The sequence below is a fragment of the Malaclemys terrapin genome, chromosome 10, assembly GCF_027887155.1.
Source record: "Malaclemys terrapin pileata isolate rMalTer1 chromosome 10, rMalTer1.hap1, whole genome shotgun sequence".
NCBI lineage: Eukaryota > Metazoa > Chordata > Testudines > Emydidae > Malaclemys > Malaclemys terrapin.
In genome coordinates this window covers 22,258,930-22,285,378 of record NC_071514.1, presented here as the reverse complement: position 1 = coordinate 22,285,378, position 26,449 = coordinate 22,258,930, and the positions used below count along the sequence as shown (strand labels likewise).

The 26,449-nt window shown below is 40.7% G+C and overlaps 1 protein-coding gene across 1 annotated transcript; it reads right to left on the bottom strand.

Annotated features, from left to right (window-relative positions):
- Positions 1 to 3,001: 3,001 nt before the first annotated feature.
- On the bottom strand, positions 3,002 to 26,449 carry LOC128844617 (aromatase). The gene is made up of 9 exons (XM_054042510.1): positions 26,308 to 26,449; positions 24,393 to 24,543; positions 19,973 to 20,127; positions 15,969 to 16,145; positions 14,957 to 15,071; positions 10,804 to 10,918; positions 9,952 to 10,114; positions 6,086 to 6,327; positions 3,002 to 3,822 (listed from the first exon to the last, which is right to left on the bottom strand). Exons 1-9 carry the CDS (start codon positions 26,447 to 26,449, stop codon positions 3,571 to 3,573), a joined length of 1,512 nt encoding a protein of 503 aa, XP_053898485.1. The 3' UTR covers positions 3,002 to 3,570.

Sequence of the window (26,449 nt, the reverse complement as noted above, 5' to 3'; positions counted from 1 at the left end):
AGATATAATACTTAGATAACGTGCCAGTAGTTATAAGGAAGACACTTTGAAAAAGCCTTAGCTAGCTAGCAGTAGTAAATGAATCTGCTGCCATTTTGATCTTTGAACTCCCTTGTAGCACCATCTTCCCTGGAAGATCTTTTTTCCTTTTCTTCCCGTTCTACTTGGCATTTGTGAGACCTCAGCTGGAGTACTGTGTCCAAGTCTGGTGCCACAATTCAGAAACAGTGTGGATAAAATTGGAGAGTAACCCAAAGGGGAGCAACAAAAAATGATAACATTTCCCCTAGGTCAGGTTTTAAAAAAAACTTGGCATGTTTAGTCTTGAGAAAAGAAGACGAGGGGTGGTCGTGGTGGAAGAGGGACCTGATAACAGTCCTCAAATATGTTTAAGACTGTAATAAAGAGGATGGTGTTCTCCATGTCCACCGAAGGTAGGACAAGAAGTTATGGGCTTAAAGAAAATTTAGGTTAGTTACACTTTCTACCTATCGGAGTACTTAAATTCTGGAATAGGCTTCCAAAGGAAGTTGTTTAATCCCCATCAATGGTTTTTAAGAGCAGGTTGGACAAACCTTTCAGGGATGATCTAGGACAGGCGTGGGCAAACTTTTTGGCCCGAGGGCCACATCTGGGTATGGAAATTGTATGGCAGGCCATGAATGCTCACAAAATTGAGTGAAGACTCCAGCTGGGGGTGCAGGCTCTGTGAGTACAGAATGATGTGTGCGGGCTGGGGCACAGGGTTGGGCTGTGGGAGGTTGGGTGAGGGCTCCAGCTGGGGGTATGGGCTCTGAGGATGAGTGTTTGGGGTGCAGGAGAGTGCTCTGGGCTGGGACCAAGGGGTTCAGAAGGCAGGAGGAGGATCAGGGCTGGGGCAAGGGGTTGGGGCATGGGAGGAGGTCAGGGGTGCAGGCCCCAGGTGGCGCTTACCTCAAGCAGCGGCATATCCCCCTCTGGCTCCTACACAGAGGCACGGCCAGGCAGCTCTGCATGCTGCTCGATCTGCAGGTGCTGCCCCTGCAGCTCCCATTGGCCATGGTTCCCACGCTTGGGGCAGGGGCAGCGTGCGGAGCCCCTTGGCTGCCCCTACGTGTAGGAGCTGGAGAGGGGACATATTGCTGCTTCCAGGAGCCACATGGAGCAACAATATGCACAGAGCAGGGCAAACCCCCGACCCCATTCCCCGACTGGAACAAGCCCCAGACCCTGCTCCCCGGTGGGTGCTTGAGAGCCGGATTAAAATGTCTTAAGGGCTGGATGCGGGCTATAGTTTGCCCACCACTGGGCTAGGATAACTTGGTCCTGTCTCAGCATAGGGGGCTGGACTTGATGACCTCTTAAGGTCCCTTCCAGTTCTATTTTTTGATGATTCTGTAAGTCCCCAAAATATGCAGCTTCTCTTCTTGATCATTATTCACAACTGAAACTGTTTCATTACACATGGCTGAAAACTCTTATTTGTTTCTGTGATTGTCATATTCTTCTTTTAATATTCAGTACTGGATAAATCTTGCTCTTGACAGAGCTATGGGAGAGCAGTGAACTGCCTGGTGTATTCCTTGCAAAAGGACACTAGCCAGAGAGAGATGATGTGGACCTCACTTTGCTATTCTCTTAAGTGGCATAAAACAGGTTTGTCCTAGGCATAGAATGATGTACTTTGTTTGACCATTTGTGTACAGATTAACTAACCTGTAAGGAAAAGGCTAAATGAGAAGGGTTTTGATTGACTCTTTGGCCTTTATCAAGACATTAATTTTGAGGACTCCCTTTATTTGGAATACTTATGCTTAAAAACTGGAATTTCCTTGTCTAATCACTGGTTCTTATTAAACCACAAAGTATATTTTTATGACAGTTGCTACTGACCCATTGATCTGATTACAGACATCTTTTGATAAAAAGGACCTTGGGGTGCTAGTCTATAGGAATGTGCAATGAAAGATGCTTCTGCACCTAGCCACATTTTCTGCGGGAAATGTTGCTCTGCATGTGGAACTCTTGTTAACTGACTTTCACATATCTGATTTCTGGAAGGTCAAAAACTGGTTTCAGACCTGTTCTTAAAGCTAATCCTGATAAAGGGTATGAAAAAATCCCCTTTACATGTCTGCTTACTGTTTCAGGATGTTTCCTGACTGATGCAGCAAACCTCTGATCAGTCAACCCCTGAGCCCCACCCCTGCCTGGAGTGGATGAATGAAGTCCATTGTCATCGTCAAGAGTGACCAGCATCCACATCTTGAGCCAACTGCTGTTCTCATTTACACCAGTGTAGCTCTACTGAAGTTAATGGGAGAGCACCCATGTACTTGAGCGCAGCATTTGGCCCATTGTCTTGAAAGAGGAGCGATGAGGGTTGTGAGAGATTTGGAAGGGATTCTCCCTCCTGCTGGGGCCTCTTTAGGAGGAACAACCCACAATCTTAACCTTTAAGACGGAAGTCCATGGCAGGTGTAAGCTGTGGTTAAAGTAGAGGGGGTTCTCATCCAGGATGAGGGTTCCTAGGTGCCATGGTAATGTATGTAATAAATAAGAATAGTTGAAATAGGATGTTTTCATTGCAACAGCTGAGGAGGAAGGAGAACTACTCCCCACAAGCTGGTAGAGGTGAGAAAGCTCTCCCTCAGGGTTGGGGAATGCTGTGCTACACCTGTTCCCTCTTCCCTTAGCTCCTGGGTGTCGGGCTCCATCCTTTTCAGTCATGATTGGACATTAATGGTGTGAGGTGAAGACACTTATGGCGCTGCTGTGGCTATGACTCCGGGAATAGAGACCTTGAAAACCTACTGCAGTTGTCTCAAATGCTATCGATTTCTTGATACTTTTAGAATTGAATATAATCAATAAAGTGTATCTAACTTAATCATTCTTTGATCTTATCTGTTTAATATACCAGAAAGAAAAACATTGTAGAGGGAAAAAATTGTTTCCAACTTCTCCTTCTATAGACAGTATATTGATAAACTGGCTATATCCTCATTATCTTTAGAGGAAATTAGTAATTGCTATAGATGTATATAGATAGATAGCTACAGTTCATACATTTCCCAATGTTTCTCATACTTTACATGAACATTAGTAGCGTTCACTAAAATGTTTTTGGATGACGGATAATTAGAGCTGTTATAACAACAGCTGATGATGCTTCTTGTGGGGCCCAGCTCTGCCAAAACAAAACAATCCCGCCGCCCCAAACAAACCCCAACCATATCATGCAAGTCTGCAGGCATAGAGCACTCAGGACTTGCATAGTGTGAGAAGCAGAACAGAATTCTGTTTGAATTGGATGTTTTAAAAAAAGTAACAGTTTCTGTATGCAACATCTCATCAACTGAAAACAGCACTTGTCTATATACTTAGAACTTATTTATCAGTTTTGAATAGTGACCAGAATGTGGTCCTGCTTTGCAGCAGAACAAGTGATCACTTAATGCATAGCTGCTCTAAGAGCAACAAAATGTTTAGTTCAGAGTATGCGTGACAGCACCTAGGAGGGGTGGATATTTCTCAGAATGTGACTAGAACAGCAGAAATCTTAGCTCTGAGACAACTAGCGATCTGTTGTTAGTCATCCTGACACTTGTCTACATTTCTTCTTGGGATGAAAAACATCTCCAAGAAGGGCTGTCTTTCATTCGGGTGCATGGATAAGTCATTGCTTTTCTGGATGTTCTTAAGGCCTCTTCCTTTTGGTGTCTGTACTCTATACCGTCTCAGAAGAGTCACCAGGATTGCCTTCATCATTACCATGGCAATAAACTTTCCGACACAGCCACGAGGGCCAAATCCAAATGGCTGAAAGTAGCGAGAAGGCACCTGTGTGAAACAATGAGAAAGGTCCATTGAGGGCATGTAGAACAATTTCCATCATTAAATTATTAAGAATATCATTGAAATCTCTAAGCATTTTATGGGGAACCTTTAGACAGACTCTTTCTGGATTAAGTATTTTTTCCACATGCAGACTTCCTGGCATTAATATCATTGTTTGTTTTTATCCTTCTCTTAAAAAAAAAAAAAAAAGAAGAATCAAATAAAAAAAACTTGTGGAAACAACATTTAAAATTGCAATCTCATTCTGTGACCTCAGGAACTGCAAAAGTGAGACAGCCAAATTCTGCCCAGAAATGAGGGCCAGTAGGTCCCATTGACTACAGTGGTCTTGCACAGTGTGTGAATGAGGGCAGGAGCTGGTCTAGGAATCTGGAAATGTGTGTCTGGATTCCAATGATGATATCTCAATTAACTTATTGATTGGCGTGGGTTGCTTTCATTTAGATTAGAACAATGTGTGTTATGTGGCCAACAGAATGCATCAAGTCAGACTGTATTGCTCACATTACATTAGTTATGAATCCCAAGAAAATGTGTCTGCTTTAAATACTTGGTCAGAGGGGAACATTTTTAGCAGAAAAATGAGCTTAGAAAGCAATCAAGAAATCCACCGAGAGAAATAGCTAGAATGGAAATAATGGGTAAAATTGATGAAATAATCTAGAGCGATAATTAACTTGATAAATTTAGCCACTTTTTCTCTTTGTGAATTTTCCACAATGATTAATTCTTGGGATAAAGGTTGTGTGCAAAGTTCATTGTTGATAGTCAACTACCAACATGAAAATATTCGCCTTGTTGGTTAGTTTTGATTGGTTGGATAGAGTACATGATACTATTTATTCTGACTGGATGAATATAAATCATAGGATCTCATTTCTGGTTCAATCTTAACGTTTGTGAGTTCAACATTAATTTATGGCAAATATCCTCTTATATTTTCCTAATTGTTTCTGCAAAGATCCTCACCAATAAACAGGTTTCCCAAAACATTCACTAAAAATTAGCACAAAATGGGTTTCAAAATGAATTCTTCTGTTCACTTTTTTATTTGAATATTTTGTGTGGATGTTTTTGGAGGTATTTGCCAAGAGCTAATAAAAGCTTTGAATAGATAACAAAATAGTTTGTGTGTGTGTGTGTATATTATACACACCTCCCCCCCCATAACAAGTGCTACTAAAACTCTGGGAAACATTAATATTAGTATTAATACTAATATTAATGTTTGCATAGTAGGAAAACCCACAAAACCAGTACAAGGAGGTTTCCTCTGTATGATCAAGGTGGGGATGTACCTGTTGTAGGAGAAGAGCGTATCAAACCCTCCAAGTTTGCATGGCTTTTAGGCCTGCTACCTCTTGAAGTTAAGGAACTCAAGACTTGCTTCAAAACATTAAAGCCTGATAATGCTAAGTGCCTCCTGAGAAGTGCTAAATTGATCTTAAAATTTCATAGTGCATGTCCTTTATCATTGAAGGCATTGCAGAGTCTTCTGCTTACTTCCAGGTAATTTGATCAAAAACCAAGGAACCAAATAATTTGTGTTATAAGTAATACAACCCCCACTTCTATTTTGATAGATTTTTACCACTTGAAACAGCTCTTATTGGATAATCTAATTTCTAGCTATGGAAATTAGGGGGGGAGGGATAGCTCAGTGGTTTGAGCATTGGCCTGCTAAACCCAGGGTTGTGAGTTCAATCCTTGAGGGAGCCATTTGGGGATTTAGTTGGGGATTGGTCCTGCTTTGAGCAGGGGGTTGGACTATATGACCTCCAGAAGTCCCTTCCAACCCTGATATTCTATGATTCTATAGAAGCAGCCATTTAACTAATGACAAACCAAAATCCTCAATAGGAGAAAAAAAAGCCCAAGGAAGATCCTTTAATAATAAAAGGAGATTGCAACTAAATTTTGCTGTTCACACATCGCAGTTGACATTGGGCCCAATCCTGCAAGGTGCTGAGGAGTCTAGCCCCGATGGTACTACTTGTGTGCTTAAACTTAAACCTGTACTGAGGCACTTGCTGGAGCGGTGCTGTATTGCTCAGCATCATGCATGATTGAGCCCCTCATAGTAATTATAATGTGCTATGAAAACTGATGTGCATCCAAGTGCTTACATGGACAACAAGAAATTGACCTGTGGAAAGGACTTAATCCAAATAAGAGAGAGACCCATTTTTCATTTTAATTAGAAATAATACTCTATCCCCTATCAGAAAGAAGACAGGAAACTTACATTCTTCTCAAAATTTTCAAGAGAAAACTCATTAGGCTTTGGGAAGAATTCAAGCTTATGCATACGTCCGATGTTCAGAATGATGTTTGTCCCCCTTTTCACAGGATAGCCATCAATTACATCATCTTGTAAAGCCTTGCGCATGACCAAATCCACAACTGGCTGGTATCTCATACTCTCATTAATAAAATTCTCCACAACCTTTAAGTTCGACATGTCATTGCTCTGTACGTCTCTGTCACCTTGAGGAATAAAGCAGACAAAAGAAGTTGATTTTGCTATTCTAATTTTACCTGATTGCTATTTGAAATGTTGCAGTTGATGCCAGAATGGTTTTGGAAATCCCTCCATTCAGTAAAAATGCTGTCTCCTTTCAGGATTCATGGTGACAAGGAGTCTATGGGTTCTTGGGCTTTGTGTAGCCTCATACTACAGAAGCCAGCCAAACTGTTTACCCATGTGGGCACTAAGTGACTAATCAAGTGATCTGCCCCAAATCCAAGTCTCCTCTCCCACACAGTCTGGCTCTAATCCTGCTGTCATTGATGATAATAGCAAAACTGCTTCAGTTCAGTGGAGCAGGATCAAGGCCTTGTACGAAACTGATTTAACATGCCATAGATTCTTAAGCTGAAGGGCCAGATTCATTGACATGTGGCACAGGCTGTGCATGTGAATTACACCTCCAGTGCACCAGTAAGGCCCTTTCCCGAAATATGGGGATACATACACAGGCAAGGCAATTGACATTTCCACTGCCTTTCTTTCTTAGGGATCGCACTAGTGGGGGAGGGCAGGAAAACAGGGCTGAGACCTGAAGGTTTCTCTATGCAATAGGACAATGAGCACTATGGAGGTGTGATTTCAAAAGCTCACTAACATGTTGAGCACTAATTGGGTCCATGTAGACCCTGCTCGGTCATTCTAGAAGTTTCCTAGTGGATTTTAACGTAGTACTATTTCAAGATTTTCAAACTATGAAACATTGCTGCACCATGTAGACGAGCCCTGGTTCAACTCCTGTGGGAGTCAATGGAAAGACATTCATTCATTTAAATAGAAATTGGATCAGGACTTTAATTCCTGCCAGGAACCAGGAGTTCCTTAGGTGGTACAATACCCACTTCTGGGCCATCCACTCTTAGACAGACATCAGTAGACAATCTACCTTACAGTGATGAGGACCAAATAAGTGTAGTCTAGGAGATCCTTCCAGACACCTGCAGGATCCCTACTATGGCTGGTCAGAAAAAAATTCCCAAAATAATGATGAATTGGCAAATTGTGATTAAAACAAAATTGAAACCTTTCATGGTGATGGGCTGATTAAAAATCAAACTCCACTGGAAACCAGGCAGGATTCTGATGGAAGCCTATGTGCCAGGGGTTTCAAAACATGCCTGCCAGGCAGGTTTCCATCTGAAATCTTCCTGGTTTCCTCCCCTGATGGGGAGCTGGGAGCCTGGAATCCTTGGTTCCCTGTATTTCAACTCCTTGACAGCCCAAACTCCTAGGGTGCTCTGCACCGGAGCAGGCCACCTGGCGGACTGTCTCAGAGTGGGGGCTCCCTGTACAGATGAGCAGAAAATGTTTCATGGAAAATTTTGGGTTTTCATTCTGGATTGTAATAAAACCAGACTTGGAAATCTCAACTCCACAAAATGGAAGGACCCTTCTCTGCCCAGCTCTACTTGTACTCCCTCAGGACAAGGGACAGTGAATCTCGCCCAAATTTTACAACTATCCTATAGTAAAACATTTATTTTTTAAAAAGTTAGCTAACCATTGAACCTATTTGTCATATTTGCGCTGTTCCACTATAGTTCTCTATCCTCTTCAGTGAACTTTAATGGAATGGTTTGAAAACAGTCATGGAATTTTTTGAAATCCCGGCAATTACTGGAACCATTTGAAAGCTAAGCATTTGGAGAAGTAAACTTTCGGTCACTTGTTCAAGAGAAACATTTCTGAAAGCTTCCCTGCTGTCTTAACTCTATCTTCTGCTTTCCCAAATGAGAGTGCCTTCAAAATTACAAGTCTTTTTGAAAAATGGGACCCTAAGGCAACAGGGGTTAGATCTTAATATGAGAGGAAAGCTCTGTATTAGTAAAAGAATAATTAATTAAACTTACCATCTCGCCAAGGTACACAACACTGACTGGGTAAATCACTGATGTGTATGAGATTATAGGAGACAATTTACTTTAGAAAACTCAGCAGTCTGATGCATTGTGGCACATGTAGGTTTTGCTGAGGCATTTTGTAGTTGATAGATATGAGACTGCCTTTTGGCATTAAATTATAGCTGACTGCTTCTAGGAAGCCAAGTATATAGTTGTGAAAAGAGGCCTTTCAGCTACATATTAATGAGAACTGTTGTTACTCTTGTATGGCCCATGGGATTCAACACTTAGATATCAATGTGTTAACTTAACATACAAGGGCAGAGTTTGCTGGATTCCCTTGGGTTACAAGGCTTGTGGCCAATTAGAAAGACAGACATCCACATAAAGATAGATAAGAGATGCAGCTTGCTAGCTGGAGGGGAGAAAGGTGACAGGTGATGTTTAGCTAAAGCTCTGGGACAACATTGAAAATATTCTTAAAATAGTTTTGCACAAGTGTTACTTATTTCAGATATGAAACTTGATTTTAAAAGCAATGTAAAGAACCAAAATAAAGGAGCAGAGTGCCTAGAGATACCGGTGGATGAGTGAATGCAATGAATATCTACATTGTTGTTCAGGCAGGGAAAAGAAATTAAAGAAAAGAAGGACTAAAATATTAACATAATTTGTGGGTCTGCCATTCATTAGCACCCACAGAGGAGACCAGAAAATGGACTAGAGTTTTAAAAATCCTCAAGTCACTCTCTTCAGCCATTTAACCATTTTTGTTGCTTTTGTTTCAACTTACTCCAGTTGATCTACAACTTTCTACTACTAAGGTGCTCAAAGTCAGGAAAGCACATGTTTAAATCCATATGCATGCAGGATGTATTTAGGCACATGCTTAAATCCCATTAATTTCTTTGGGATTTAAGGATAGGCCTGAAGTTAAGCACTTGCTAAAGTGGTCTCTGATGAGGGATGCTTCCCAGAATGGGGGCCTCATTTCAGTATTAGAAATGTAGCTTCACCCGTATCTTAGAGAGGTACTTTCACAAGGCAGGTGATTCATCTTTTGGAGTGTCCATATATCTTAATTGTATTGCATATCCAAAATAAAATATTAAGCTTACCACTAATAGATCAACTTGCAAATTCTGACTCTCCTTTTTCCAAATGCTTGTTTGATTACTTGAAAGGTTTAATTACTATGCAGAAATTATTCACATGATAGATTTCTTAATTTCAAAATTTCCAGAGAGAATGTAGTATTTTTAAACAGCTTTTTACCTATGCATACTATGTATACAGGGATAATATGATATGAATAGTTGTTAGCTCAGCTTAGCTGGAGAGATCATACTTAATTTCATGGTTCAGTACCGGTGATTAAAAAGCACCATGAACCAGCTTCTCCTCTCAGTTACACCAGTGTAAATCCAGAGTAATTCCACTGAGGTCAGTGAAGTGACTACAGGTTTATACTGGTGTAACTGGGCTGAATTTGGTCCTATCATTCTAGCAGATTGCCTCTGATCCTAATTTATTATTTCCTTAGTAGTTTATCTTTTATTATTTTTCCCCACTCAGTTTTGAATGCTACTTCAGAAGACCTTTTTTTACAACATTATGCAGCAAGATAATTATTGCACCCACTTTACAGTAAATAAACTTTAGATTTTTCTCCTGGAAAATGATTAGATCACTACTCAAGCATAATTATTTTCCAACATCATTGTCTTTATAGATAGTCCTTACCTATAACAGCTTGGATTTCCTTCATCATATCCTCTTCCACTTTAGGGTGCTCTGCAATCAGTACTAGCATGAAGAAGAGAGTCACAGACAGTGTGTCAGGTGCAGCTATCATCATCTCCAACACACACTGGTTCACATTCTCACCAGTCAGATCTCCACGGCTCTACAAAATTCAAGGGGGCAAATGTTGAATGCTGAACTTGAGCTTCAGCAAAGGTTCTTAGGTCAACTAGAAGGGGAGAATGTGGAATATGTAGACTCACTTGAAGCAACTGGTTCAAGTCCTATCAAAGTTTACTCAGTCCTTATGCTACTGGGAGAGAGAAGTAATATCCACTTCATGTGTGTCTCAGATGAAGCACTGAAAACCAATGTCCTGCCTGGGGTATATGAGGTTTGTGCTTAGCCCAAATTCCTCCTCCACTCACTCTGCTGCAGCATACTATACACCATTCACTTGCTATGCTCCATCAGAGTGTACTTGATTGGCAGACATTCTGCATGATTTGGATTTCTGAAGCACTTGGGGATTCTTTGGAGTAAAAGGTGTTTATATAAATGGAAAATATATGGGCCAAGGAGAGGCTGGAGGAGATGTGGGTATGAGCTTGAGCGCTTTGGGCATGTGGATATAACCTGAAAAGGTTCAGGCAAGCAACCAAACATTTTGATGCAATTATTCAAAGCCTGGAACCTTGTTGAGGTGCTCCAAACACTAATTAATTTGTATTCGTTTTAAATGACATTACTTTCTGCTATATAGATTAAGTCAAACTCTGTTACAAATTCCAGTTTGTTCTCAGTAACAGGAGCATTTTGGACAAATTCATATTTTGTTCATATTCTCAATACCTGTGCAAAAATCAGTTGTGATGCAAAGTCCATGTGCTCTTCCAATTTTTCAACAGTGGAAAGTCTCTGTCGTTTCTGTTCTATTAAGACTTCAATTGCTTCTTTCAAATCCTTCCTGAAAACAGATAGAACCCAGTATATCTATAAACGTCTGAGATATTTTAGTGCTTAGTAATGCAGGATGGGAAATGTAAGACTATATTGGACAAGAAATGTAATAATAAAACAGACAACCAAAAACATTCTTTGGATAATTCTGTAGAGAAGCAGTAAAACAAGGCAGATTGCCTCTAGAGAAGTGAAAAGTGACTGCTGTTCTTACAGTGAAGCTATAGGAGCATAGATTTGCCCTGCCAGAGCAGATTGGTCCATCAAGTAAGGTAATATGTCTCTAGCAGGGTCCAATACAGGCTGATCCAGAGGAAGGTGGGCAAACCCACAGAACAGGTAGCTTACTGTAAAATGCTGTACATGAGAGGAAAAAATTCATGACCATAATTAGACTTGATGAAAACGTGGCAAGGAATTTCACAACTTGACTATATACTGAATGAAGTAGTATTACCTTTTATTTGCTCTACATTTATTGCTCACTCCTTTCAACTGAACTCTTGTTTTCTTTCTATAGGATAGCATAAAGGAGATAAAGAAGCTCTGCTCTTCATATGAGTGACTAAGGGCATGTCATTTAAAGCAGGAAAAGTCCCTTTTTTGCACAAAAACTGTGGGAGCGTCTACTCTTGCCAGTGACTTTTTGCAGTGAAACTCAGAAGTTTCACCACCTCCACGAGAGGCATACAGCTCTTACTGGTGATGCTTTTATGGTGATGTGCAAGTGAAAACACATTCTTCCTGTTTACACAGCTTTTAGCCTCTGCAGGATATCCCACAGTACCTAGATGACTACTCTGGTCAGGAGCTCTGCTGCCAGGTAAACAGACATCCACCCGTCCCCCTGTAAAGTCCCAGGAACTCTGAAGCTCCCCTTCCTGTTTTCTTGGCAAATGCTCACTTATCTGGCCAGGTGACTGCCTGCTCCATGGAGCAAATGATCTCCTGCTTGGAGCAATGTTAGGGTTACCATTCGTCCGGATTCTCCCGGACATGTCCGGCTTTTTAGGTTAAAAATAGCGTCCGGGGGGGGGGGGGGGGAATTTGTAAAGATCTTAAAATGTCCAGCATTCTCCCCACTCTGCAGAGCACGGCGCGGGTGATAGGGCGGCCGGCTGGATTGAGCCACTAGCATGGGGCTCTAGCAGCCAGAGCCTCTCCTCCCGCTGCAGCTTCAAATCACTGGCCAGGCGGCTGGCCTCCGGCAGCTCTAGAGCTCCTCCCTCCTCCCCCTCCCCTGCTGCCCAGTGTGCTGCTCCCTGGGGAGAGACGGGGCATGGCTGTTCTAACCTGCTTTTGCAGGGGGGAGAGAACCGCCCCACAGCAGGGAAAACAGTTTAGTGCCTGTGTGGAGCCCAGGTGTCTGTTTCCTCATGGGTGGCTCGTCGTGTCCTCACTGGAACGGAGCGGGGGCAGGGGGAGGGTGACTGCGGGGTACTTAACCGATGGAAAGGACACCTGGCAGCAGTAGCCGTGCCCAGCCTGGTGCTGGGGGATAGATTTTGGGGAAGATTTAAAAAAAAAAGAAAGCCCCAGACAGATGATGGTTAGAGGCCTTGGGGGGATCCCCCCATTAATGTCTTCTGAAGTCTCCCCACTCCCAGGCCCTCTGAGCCAGTTGTGGCTGTGTCCAGATGCCCCCTGGAGTGTGCTGCGGAGCAGCACGGTAAGGGAGCCAGGGGGTTGGAGAAGGGGCAGGGGGGTTCTGGAGGGGGCAGTCAAAGGACAGGGAGTAGGGGGGGTTGGATGAATTGGAGGTTCTGGGGGGGCCTGTCAGGGGTGTGGAAAGTGGTCGGAGCAGTCAGGGGACATGGAGCGGGGGCGGGGTAGATGGGTTGGGGGCTCTGGGGGAGCAGTCAGGGCACAGGGAGTGGTTGGATGGGCGTGGGAGTCCTGGGGGGTCTGTCTGGGAGCGGGGGTGTGGATAAGGGTCGGGGCAATCAGGGGACAGGTAGGGGGTAAGGTCCTAGGGGAGCAGTTAGGGTGGGGAAGTGGGAGGGAGTGGATGGGGGCAGGGTGGGGTTGGGACTAGGGTGGGCCTCCTCCCCCCCATCCTCTTTTTTGATTGTTGAAATATGGTAACCCTAAGCAATGCTGAGCTACTGGAGCTGATCAGTGTTTGGGGACAGGAGGCTGTGCAGGGATTCAGGATGCCCCAGGATCACCCCTCCTTCCCACAAGGCCTATCGTCAAAATGGAGAGAGCTGCACAGTGAGATTGTTGCCCTCAGTGTGCTGCTCTCATCGGAGATGGAAGTGCTGCAAACGTAACTTCCACAGGTGTCAGAGTGTTAAGTGAGTACACAAACCAGTGCTTTTCTTTCTTTCGGTTCATTAACACCATTGAAACTAACAGAGCAAAAATTCTGCAAGCGTAGACATAGCCTTAATGTTGTTTAGGAAGTTACTATTGACATTTCTCAAAGGTGGATTTCTTTTAAGGCTGAACCATATTGTTTTCATCATTAGGCCATGATAACACATTTGGAATATATAAGGACTGATGCTGGTTAGGGTTAGACAGTTAGAGGAAATGGCCCATAGTTGGTAGAGTTTGTCAAAATTTCCCAAATTTAAAATGTAAACAATAGTTTTGCAAAATTGTTGATTTTTTTTAAACCAGTAAAACACAACTAAGAGAAAGACAGCAATGTTTTCATGGAATTTATTTTGGGGTTTTTACCTGGCTATATAATTGGTTGGAATTTAGATTTTTGAAAAATTTAGGATATGCCCAGTAAAAATGATGATGAAAAATCATGACACTTTCTATTGTGGGTGTGTGTGTTTTACCGGCACTATATTTGAGGTTTTTCCAGTGTGAAATTTGACTGCCCTCTTTGTGACCAGGGGAATCCCCAAGAAGGCACACTTATTTTATGTATAATTATAGAGCCATTGTAGAGGGATTAAACTTTCTGTAGTTGATACAATGTGTGTGAAGTACTTTATGTAGGAAGTCCTGATAATGCATGGTCTTCCCTTCCAGTTGAATCAGAAACCTATGGGAAACCCTGGTATGCAACAGTTCTCAAATTCAGTTCACTTTAGGTTAGGAGTCTGTCACATTCACAGTAGGAAGTAGTGGCCACTTAAATTTTAACAATTGCCTATAGTTGCCATCTAGCAGTATCTGAGCCACCACAGTTATCTCCGTAAGACATATTGAGTAAAGCTCTGGTATCATACATACCATTGTGTAGTGACTAATGTTGGTATTTTAGAGATTGACTGGAGACAGGATTTCCCCTTCTATGTGAATTTTGCCATTGACTTCCCTGGGGACAGGATTTCCACCAGGGTAGATAGGGGATTTTAAGGAAGAAAGGCTAAGTCCTTGTGACACAATAGTATGAAAAGTACTTATTACACATGCTTTATAGCGAGTATTTTATCAGACTAGTCAAGGACATCAGTCCAAGTAAGGAAGAAGTGCTGCCAGTTTGTTTTATAATCAGTCATCTTTTGGTAGAGGAAAACAAAGGAGACCATGAAAACTCAGTGGAAAAGGTTTTGGTTTTTTTTTTTTTTTGTTTGTCAACTTTAAAAAGAAAGATGGAAAAACTAGCGTGTTCCTATTTGAGGGAAAAGATCCATCTGAGATGACAACCAGCATGATAAATGCTAAGTTTAAATCTGAAATGAAGAATTTTGGCAAAGATGTAAGCACCAACAAGCAAGATTATACTGACTCGCTAACTTAACATTCACTATATTGCCATGACTATAAAAAGGACTTGCTGACTCAAGGAATTGCCAGCCTTCTAGGTTACTATTGGAGCCCTAGTTGCTTAGGTAGTAAGTGAAAGCAGATACCATAAGATGGCATGTCATTGCCTGTGTGAAGTGAACTGGTGATTTTGAGTTTTACACCTGCGTTAGCACTAATGTGAGTCTCAGCAGAGAAACCAAGACTAAATTGAATTAAACTGAACGGTCCCTCATTCATTTTTAAAGACAGACAGAAAACTGACAAGCAAGAGTGACTCTAGGAAGGAAGGATCTATGTTATTCAGGTGATTTGTAAAACTGTTGATACTTACACTGACTTTTCATATTTCTTGTACAGCCAAGAAATCTTAAAGAAGATGTCAGGTTTCAGCAAAAGTGCTTGCCAAGCATCAAAGTAGTTCTGAATTTTAAGCACAATGGCATTTTCTGAAAATTAAAAAACAAACAAACAGCAATGTGAAATGTAAATTTCAATAGCTAGTTCACATAAATGTCAGCCTAAGCTGCACAATGAAGGCCTGCTCCTGCTGAAGTCAATGGGAGCCTGATCAGGTCTTGAAAGTAGGGTTTTAATATTATCATATTTCTCTTTTACTGCCGTGGCATTGTCATTACTGACATTCAAATACTTTGTTTTAATAGGTGATAAATAGCAGCATGAAATATTTTTAGAGTCCTGTGCAGATTGTGCAGTTCTTTGTAAAAACCAAGGCTCTTCAGCTGAAAGGAGGCTGCAATGTGACAACCAATGCCAAGTCATCTCCCACACAAGTGGAGTGGGGGTGGGTGGGAGATTACAAATGAGTGGAAAACTTGCAGGTGAAAGTTTAGCTCAGTGGAAAGTTTATTCTGACTCTTAAGTGAATATAATCTTGGGATAGGTGCCTGCTAGATACATGGAAACCTCGTTTTGCAGATTTCATAAACTTTTGTCTGCCAACAAACATTCTGCATCTGGCAATTTGGTGCTTCCTCTATTGTGGGCATGCTGCAAACATAAAGAGTGGATTACTTTGACTATATTGTGATTGCTAGGAACACTGGAAAACTAGCTGAACTGTCGAGATGCAGATGCTACTTCTCGATACAGGGGTTTTATCAGGCTTAAAAACTGAATACAGGTGTTTAAACACCGTTTTAAGCTCTTGCTCATGATTAGAATTAATTGCAATCAAATCTGACAGTGTTATTAAAAACTGAATATTAGAGCCAGACCCTGATGTACTTACTCAGGCAAAACTCCCCATTAATGGCAATGGGAAATTTTGCGTGAATATGCACCTTAAAAGGGGACCCAGTGTGAGATAAGAATGTTATCTGTACCATCCAAAGGGATCCCTAGAAAGAGTGTGTTAGAAGTGTCCAGTGTGATCTGTCTCATAAAATTCAGCACATTGATGTTTCCCAGTCCAGCAGTCACATCCTCCAATCTGTCCAGATGGTCTTTCGTTGATTCAACACAAATTGCTATCATACGCACGAGACCTGGACCAGACAAAGCTGAAATGTACATATAAAATAGTCAGAAGGTTGTTTAACTTTCATGTTACTTGTATTATCCACCCAGTGGCAATAAAGTTGTAACAGATTATGTAACCAAAATAATTGGAATACAATATTTTTATAATTTTTAGCTTTGTAACCTATCCTCTGATTTTAAAAAGTCCCACTTTGGACATATTGATTAAAATAGCAAAATGTAAAATCAAAGCAAATATATGTTCCCATTCCCCAGCCATTACTATTATAATAGTTAACAGTGGTGAGGCTTAATTAAGCTGGAATTTTCAATCCTCGATGCCTTTGTTAGATACTTGAATCCATATTTATGCACCTGAGTAAATGGCCAGATTTAGAAAGGAGCTGGGCAACAACTCACATTGACTTCAGGAGCGGTGGTGGTCAGCACCTGTCATGATTTAGTAAAACAACTTGGAATATCCCGAGTATGAAAGATGCTACATAAACCAAATTCTATTTAATTCTTCTCTATTTTCTAATTTTAAATAAGCTCTAGTAAGAACATTTACCTTGTCATCTGCCCACTTTCTATAAAATTCCAGTAGACTTTCATCTAGACTATGTTGGTTTCTAAAGGTATCTTCTGATTTTTGCCAGGGCAGTTGTTTTCACATGGATTATAAGTTGTCTACAGAGCACTTGCTGGTGGTCTGTAGAAAGCTAGCCAGCCACATGGAGGCTTGTCTATCTTACTACCAGATGCTATATTGCATTAAAAGACGTAAGAATGGCCATTCTGGCTCAGACCAATGGTCTGTCTAGCCCAGTACCCTGTCTTCTAACAATGGCAAGTATCAGATGCTTCAGAGAGAATGAACAGAACAAGGCAATTATTGAGTGATCCATCTAGTTGCAGTTTCTGGCAGTCAGAGGCTTAGGGACACCCAGAGTGTGGGGTTGCATCCCTGACCTATTCTCCATGAACTTATCTAATTCTCTTTTGAACCCAGTTATTCTTTTGGCCTTCACAACATCCACTGACAGAGTTCCACAGGTTGACTGTTACGTGAAGTACTGTCTTACATTTGTTTTAAACCTGCTGCCTATTAATTTCATTGGGTGACCCAGGCTCCTGTGTTATGTGAAGGGGTAGATAACACACTCTCCACACCATTCATGATTTTATAGACATCTATCATATCCCTCCTTAGTTGTCTTTTTTCCTGCACAGTCCCAGTCTTTTCACTCTTATATGGAAGTTGTTCCATTCCCCTAATAATTTGTTGCCATTCTCTGTACTTTTTCCAGTTCTAATATATCTTTGATACAGGGTGACCAGAACTGCATTCAGTGTTCTAGGTAGGAGTATACCATGGATTTATAGAGTAGCATTGATATTTTCTGTCTTATCTATTCTTTTCCTAATGGTTCCTAACATTTTGATTGCCACTGCCCATTGAGCAAATGTTTTCAGAGAACTATCTATACTAGCACCAAGATCTTTTTATTGAGTGGTAGCAGCTAATTTAGACCCCATCATTTTGTATGTTTAGTTGGAATTATGTTTTCCAACGTGCATTACTTTACACTTATCAACATTGAATATCATGTGCCATTTTGTTGCCCAGTCACCAAATTTTGTGAGATCCCTTTGTAACTCTTCACTGTTACTATCTTGAGTAATTTTGTATCAGCTGCAAACTTTGCCACCTCACTTTTTACCTTGTTTTCTAGATCAATAGGGCCCTACCAAATTCATGGCCATGAAAAACGCATCACAGACTGTGAAATCTAGTCTTCCCCGGTGAAATGTGGTCTTGTGTGCTTTTACCCTATACTATAGGGATTTTATGGGGGAGACCAGGTTTCGCCAGTTGGGGGTCCTGACCCAAAAGGGCATTACAGGCAGGTCGCAAGGTTATTTGGGGGGGGGGGTGTCATGGTATTGCCACCCTTACTTCTGTGCTGCTGCCTTCATACCTGGATGGTCTGAGAGTGGTGGCTGCTGACTGAGGGCCAAGGTCTGCAGGCAGCAGCACAGAAGTAAGGGTGGCAATACCATACTATGCCATCCTTACTTCTGTGTGCTGCTGGTGGTGGCTCTGCCTTCAGAGCCGGGCTCCCAGCCACCAGCCGCCACTCTCCAGCTGCCCAGCTTTGAAGACAGTGCAGAAGTATGGGTAGCTCTAACACCAACACCACCCCGCAACCCTTTTTGGGTCAGGACCTCTACGGTTACAACACCGTGACATTTCAGATTTAAATAGCTTTTTTAAAATCCTATGACCATGAAATTGACCAAAATGGACTGTGAATTTGGTAGGGCCCTAATCATTAATGAATGTGTTGAAAAGCACTGATCCCAGTGCAGATCCTTGGGGGAACCCCACTATTTATCTCTCTCCACTGTGAAAAATGACCATTTATTCCAACCTAAAAATGTTATGGGTGGGATTTTTAAAAGCAGTAGTTAACTTTGCTTCTAAGAAGTCAGAGAATTTTACAGTTCATTTAATGGGAGTAGAATTAAGCCAATTCTGAGTGTTTGAAAATCATGCACTAAATGCTTACTCTACTCTTCGATGTAAACAATTTCTCTAGTTGCCTCAAGGATGTTAAGCTATCATATATTGGGACAGGTGATTGATACAGTGGTGAATGGGAGGCGAGGAGGTCCAGACTAACTCAGTTGGTGAACATTTGTGTAATTAGATGTATACTAGCCCAGGACGAAGTAGACCAATCGAACCAAAATCTTATGCCAGTTGGAACCAGCTGATTTTTTCAGCAACAATGTCCACTAGGATGCAGATGTGGGACAAAAACCCAAAATAGGAGGTAGCAGAAAAATAATAGTACAGAAAAAACTTAGAATGATGGCACATTAATACTTCGTGTCTTTTCAGCTTCTTAAATCAGGCCCCAAAATCATTCCAGGGAGCTGTGCAGTAGCAGCGAGCCCACAGCCTTTCTTGAATTATGGGGGGTTGCAGAAGGACAAAGTAATGAGGGAACTATTGAAACTCAGTGGTTTTGTTAAGAAACCTGCAAGTTTTGTTGGAATCATTTCAGTTGTTAGGTTCAAATGACCCCCAAACGTTATAAAAAGTCTGCAATTGAAAACTGACAGTTTAGGAATGTTGATACCATATGAGCCCAAAATTACAAAGGTTGTACAGCCCCAAAATGAAGCTTCAGGCCCAGATTCTCAAAGGAATTTAGGCACTTAACATCCATTAATTTCAGTGGGAGTTAAGCATCTAAATACTGCTGCAGATCTGGGCCCCATCGTTCAGTATTGTCATAACACCTCAGGATTTCCTTTTTGAGTTTGGGCTGTGTTACAGAGCAAGTAAGTTGATATTCTCAGTTGACCCGGTTACTTCCCGGATTTTCAATATTCTAAAACAATTAATTATTCCTGCTGCACAGCGCTCTTAAATTCATTTAGAAATGATAAACACATTTTAAATTACAGTAGGAGAGAAGTTTCTTTGAAATCAATTGAAGTTGGAATACAGAACCTTTTAGTTAAATAAATATTCTTACAAAATTGCCACTTGAATTAAGATGAACGCTGGGCCACAAATGTAAACATATTCAAATCTGTCTTGTGGGACATAATTAGCATTTGCTTAGAGGAAATTAGGAATTTACAAAGTTATTGCAAGTCCTTCTTTAGTGTCATGAGAATCCAGATGAGTGAGGAAAGAAGACTGAAATATTTGGGGGGGGGGGAGGAGGAGGGTCAGAGAAGGAAAAATGGCTCCTTATACTTACACACAAAATGCCAATCCCAGCATTTCATAAGCACAAAATATATGTTACAGTGGATGTGGTAAATAGAGAAATACATAATAATTTACCTTTGGTGAAAAAAGGTCGAATTTCTTTCCAGAGTGCTGGGTTATTATTAAATATAATACCATTTTCATGCATGCCAATGCACTGTAACCCAAGCTTGCTTCCAAATCTACAGATATATTGCCCATGTTTCATTACATGGAAGATACTGGAGGATCTGGGAAAGGAAAAAAAAATCCTTTTGTAAATATCTCTTTAATTTGACTTACTCTACTTCAGGCCTAATCTTCTGAGGTGTTGATCACTTGAGAGAGACAAAGCACTTTCAACTCAAACATACTGTGCATGCAACATTGATGTCATTTCTTATATATGCGATTCTTTAAAAGCCATGATCTGATTGATAGCATGATGCATGGCATTTTTATAAGTCCTTTTTTTTATATACACATGCGGCTAGGCATGCACTGTTTTCTTGGTAAAATGGCAATTGACTGCTTCAGAAATTCAACTGGAGTAAAGAGTGAAGATGCATAGAAATCTATAGGAACATAGACTTTGCCATACTGTCTCTGACAATGGCCAGTATCAGATGCTTCAAAAGCAGATGTAAAACATTTGATGGCAGTTATGCAATAACATGTCTATAGGGGAAGTTGCTTCTTCACCCTTGACAGTTTTTGGTTGCCTTTCATATTGAATCAAGAGGGCTGATAACCTTTGTACATTTTTAATTTTGTTACTGGTTAATGTAATTGAGAATGATGTTCTTATTATTCCTATGTGTCTCATCCTTTATTGAGGAACAGATCTTAACAGAAATCATTAATCTCTTACAGCAGTGAGTTCCACAAGGGATTGCATGGGAGTACAGAATTGGAAACTATATTACACACACACACAGGTTTCCAATTACCCTTGGAATGTGGTTTTATTCATGTGGAGTATTGTGTTTGGGAAGGTTGTGTCTGGTACTGAAAATACAACCCCTTACATCTGTTCACTAGCCCCAGACACATTAACAGAGTGAGATTTTCTAGGTCACCAGTTGAATTCCAGTCCAAATAACTGGAAATTGTTATCATCTAACGGCTTCTCAGTGACATAAATGAAATGAGCTGGTGTTCCCTGGTGGACAGGCTTTCACAGCTTAAAAACTATTAGCACTAATTGGCAATAGGAAAGATTAAAGACAACCAAAACAAACATATCCCAAAGTTTTGGAAGGGGTATAAATTCATACTTCAGAGCATAAACCAATCTCCATTGTTGTGGGTTAAGAACAAACCAAAGTAGTAAGTATTGCTAAGGAATCTGTTTGGTCACCTAAATCACATGGTATTTATTTGTTTTCTGTGTAGATGATCCAGCCTTTAATTTTGGATGGAAGCAACAGTAGTTTATAAGGTACTGGTACTCTTGTGAAAAAACAAATGTGTTGAATGTAACAATTTTGAACTATTGACCCCGTCGGAGCTACTGACTTGCCACAGATAATTGTCCAAACCAAAGTTTCCTTTTATGCAGCATATGAATGTGGCCATATATTAATGTGATTTGGAATTCAGCATAATGGTTCTGAATTCTCTCTACTTTTCACCCAGCTCTCTTTAGGACTACAGTCATGTTCTGATCATTTTACCAGGCTCAGCCTATAAGCTATGGGACTGCAACACTGCATAGCCTGTCTTTGGTGGATTAAAATGCACAGATGTTAGACCCCATCAATCATGGCAGGCATATACTGCCACCTACACATTTTGTAGATATTTGATCATTGGCAAACCCATGTTGAAAACAAATATCCGTGTGTAATAAAAAAAACAAACACTACCCATTGGAGAATAAGGGCAGTCTCTCACTAGGATGCGCCTTAGAGACCAATAAACGTGACCTCAGTCTTCCAGTTTCATAGGGCTCAATTCAGCAAAGTTCTGAGCCCTGTGGACCTTTAGCTGCTTTGCTGGCTCAGAGCCAGAGTGCTCATTGCCTTGCAAGGTGCAGCCCATAGTGCATCACTTGATTCAGTGCCGGATCTAACTATGTACACACAGTGAATGCACAATATAACAAGGACCTTGCTTTACCAGTATATGGTAGTTAGCTACATTACAATTCTTTGCTTTCATATGTTTAATATCATTCCTATAAATTACTACTGGTAATTAATTAGCAGAGATTAGAATTACTCATATATAAAACCAAAGAAGAAATATTACAAAAACAAAGTATGTGTCAAACAACCCTAAATAAAAAAAACCTACCGCCACCAGAACATACCCTCCTCTTTTTCTATTAACCATGCTTATTCAATTATCACACTCTGGCAAACTGGCTTTGATCAGCATTACTACTTTAGAACCTAATTTCCTGTAGAGGGAGCTAGCTGCTTAGAAATGCTGATCCAGTGGCACAAAATGATCAGATCAAAGATGCCAAAGAAAGGAAGAGACTGGCAGAGATCAAATAGTCAACCACATTTCATGCCATGCACACTTCAGAGACCAAATCCTGAAATTCTTATGCAGTGTTAACGAAAACAAAACTCACTGAAATGAAGTGAGTGAAGACCATGGAGTTTACTATTGCCTTTAATGGGGCCAGGGTTTCACTCTGGGAGTTTTGCCTGAGTAAAGATTGAGTAAGGATTAGAGTACAGGGTAGAGCGGAGGAACATAAGAGAGGAATTCTGCCTCAAGGATTCTGCCAGGGGATTGTGCTCAGCGCTACAACCCTTCAGAGAGTGCAGTATGTTTCCCCTTGTCCCTTCTACCTTGCTCTTTCCTTTCCTCCCCACCGCTCTTGGGCATCCACTGTGGTGGATTGTGCAGGGAAGGAAGAGTCCCTGTACTTTCATGTGCTCAGGGAGTGGAATGATGACAGGCCTATCACAGACGTGTAATCATGGGGAGAGGCTCCCTATGCTCTTTTCCAACCTGTACGCTCACCTAAGGGCCAGTCACAGAGTGGCCCTAAGTGAGGATTTCAGGATTTGCCCCGGTCTGAGCAGAGAGATAGACTAAAGGTAACTATTAAAATTTGGCTGGATTTTGCTGATTAGGCTATAAAATCATATTTCATTACAAAATTATGCAGTCAAGGCCTGGAGGAGACAATGTAAATTGTATTGCAGACTCTGCAAATCTCTCTGTGCATCTGCTCTTAATCTAAGTGGAGTTGATTGCAAAAGTTCAATTGCCTTAAAGGGAACAGGACTGTACCTGTTTTACAGAGCTCAGATCTTGCTGTTTAACTGTGACAGCCATAAGAAGCACTGTGAATGCTCCATTGACATTGTAAAGGATTTTTAAGTGTTAGTTTTCCATGTCTTGTTAAGGTTTTTAAGTGAGAGGCAATCCTGACCAAAGCTGAGGTAATGACTGTGCAGTCTGATTCATCTACTGCATTGATTTGTGTATCTGATTATTTCTTATAGACTTGAATCAAATAGTGAGAGAGCAATACGAACACTTTGCATTTACACAGTCTGACATGTTTTAAGCATTGTATGGACATTAAGTAATTAATCCTTACTACTCCTATATTGGTCAAGAGGGTAGGTAGTATTCTCATTGTTATTACCAATTCGGTAGAAACAGACAGAAAAGTGAAATGACTTGCCCAGATCTGAACAAAGTCAGTGATAGCGCCAGGATTAGAGCTCATTTCTCTGGACTACAATGTCTTTCAACAAGCTGGCTCTGACATTTACATGATTGACATATCTGGATCCAGAGTAGTTAGAACGGCTAATCCAACAGTTTTTGTTGTTCTTTGTGTGGAAGACTTTAGAGTTTTCATTTATGGACAAATCCTTATTATGAGTTCCCAGAATGTCCAATAAAAAAAAAAAAAAATCACCCCCCCCCCAAAAAAAAACAAAAAACAAAACCCCCCACCTCTATTGCAGCTAGTAAAACTACATGCTCCAATTCAGCAACAGGTTTAAGAATGCTTAATTTAAGCACATGAGTAATCCCATGGATTCTAATGGGATTACTCATATTCCTGAAGCTTTGCATGTGTTTAAGTACCTTGCTGAATTGGGTCCATAATCTTCAGTTTTTACTCCCATTTTGAGAAAGATCTCCATGAGGCTTTTTGCAATTAATTTTTGGTTTGATCCTGCAAGCTATCAATCAAGTTCTTATATAGTTTCTTATACTCAGTAGTCCTATTATAATAAATGCAGGACAAGTGAGAGTAAGTACTTACAGGATTAGGCCTTAGGGTTTGATCCTTGTTCCATTGAAATACATGGCAAAACTCCCATGTACTTCAGTGGTACAGGGTCAAGCCTGAAGTACTGACATTTAGAAGCTGCACACAAAAAAGAGGTCAGCAAGTAGCAGAAGACGTAAGATTCCTGTTAGTGAGAAACAATTTTGAAAATCATAAAATAATTCTAATATAACAAAGTGCCTGGCAAAAAGTTGCAAAATACTTGTTATATTATTAGAGCAAGAGAGAACAAAGATTTACTTGCTAATAATGAGTGTTTCCTCTCCACTGATCCAGACTCTCATAAATTCTCCATACATCTTATTGTAATAGTTGCAGGCATTTCCCATTCCCATCCAAAGGAATCTGCCATGTGAAATGAGGGGACCAATTCCCATACAGAAACCAGGCCCTAAGGAAAAGGTTAAAACAATATGAATTTTAACAACGGATTAGAAAATATCACTCTTTGCAAAGGATCTTTAACACTCAAGTCAGAGCCCATTGGACATTTGATTTCACATAAAATTGGCTTATGCAAACCTGACATAGGAACATTTGTATCTGCAGAGTTGATAGTTTTATATCCACAGCAGCTTGACCCTGAGTCTGATGTACATTCTATGTGCATGTAATAAACTAGACTCTGAACCTTTTTCTGATACTTCAAGCAGATGACTATGGGGGTGGTTTTCATTTAGAGGTATAGTGGGTAAGTATCAAGGCAAAGGAGTAAGAAATAGTTCAAAGAACAATGACATCCTATTGTTTATCAATTTGCAAATTTAACAAATAGTTTTAGTGACAAGGGCCTTTGCTAGACTGTAATATCACCTACAAAAGTCAACTTCCTAGCTGTCTTTTCATATAAAGAATAGTAAATGAGGAAAATATAGTTTTAGAGGATGGGTTTGTATAAGAGCATTCTACTCAATGAGTTTCTGGAAAGCAACATTCTAATGTAAGAGCTCAGAACGGAATCATCTAAATTTAGTCAATGGTTAAAATTCTGAACTGACTTCCACCGGTGTAAATCTAGAATACCTCAATTGACTTCAGTAGAGTGATTCCAGAGCTGCACTAGTGTAACAGAGCAAAATTTGTCCCCTTGGGGGGAAAAAGAGTGGGGAAAGAGTCTTAGAATGGCTAAAGGAACCTGTTCTAAAGGGAGCCCTCTCTGTTCTACATGGTCAGTCTGGCTTGCCTGCTGTAATGTCTTGGGATTTGTTCAGAGACATGAAAGAAAGTAAAGTACTTAGAGAAAAGTTTCACACATTATGTTCACAAGATGTACAAATACCTCAAGACACAAGCCTTTATGAACAGGAATCAGAAGCCAGGACTATTTAACTGTAAATTTAAGGCAAATGAATGCTGTTATCTCTCCCGGTTAATCCCATAAAGCATTCAGGCTGCACTACATAACCTTCTGCAAATGCCTTTCCAGTATTCTCCGAACTCTCCACGAATAAGGGTTATTCAAAGATAGTTTGCCTGGGTCTCCTCAATTAGCTTTACTCATGTGTAATCCCATTAACTTCCTTCTTTATACCAGTGCACTATGTTCCAGTTTATGGAAATTTATTATCCTGTACCTAATGGAGAATAAACTGAATAAGTGACATCTACATATGTTCCTGAAAACCTAGCAACAAGGGTCTCCCATTCAGATGGGCTTTTGATGTTGGTCCATAAGGGGTGGTTCTTTAGTGTCAGATACATGGGGAAAGGTGGGTAACCAAAGAGCTCCAAAATGACCCTCTCTTCTAAATTAGGTTTGTTTGAGCAGAAATCATCTTCCAAAGCTCCAGCGTTTGCAACAGTAACAAAATGAAAGCTCTAAAACATCCATGAAAATAATCCAGACTATAAATATCTAGATACCATGCTTAAAATTACATACTATCATACGCACACAAGGAGAGATCTGAAGAAAGTAAATAATGAGATACTTTTAGCTGACCAAACAAACTTGAATGCACAAAGTTTGGGGGCAAATAAGGCACTTCAGATTTTTGTATTTCCTATCATTATATCCCTACTATATTTTATACATATTCCTTCTGTGTTTCCTAGATATGCACTTATTACCCATCGTTCCCCTTTTTACCATAATGTGAACAACAAAAGAACCCCTTTGTAGCGTTTTGGGGGATACCATGTCAAATCAATTTACCTGGTATTGATGTTTCTTCATAATTCCAGATTAGGAAAAGAAAGCACATGAGGAGGAGTATGGGCACGGTGGCAGTTGGCATCACTTCTGGCACCACGCTGGTGATATTGGAATGCATCAGATTCAGGGTTTCCAGTATCAT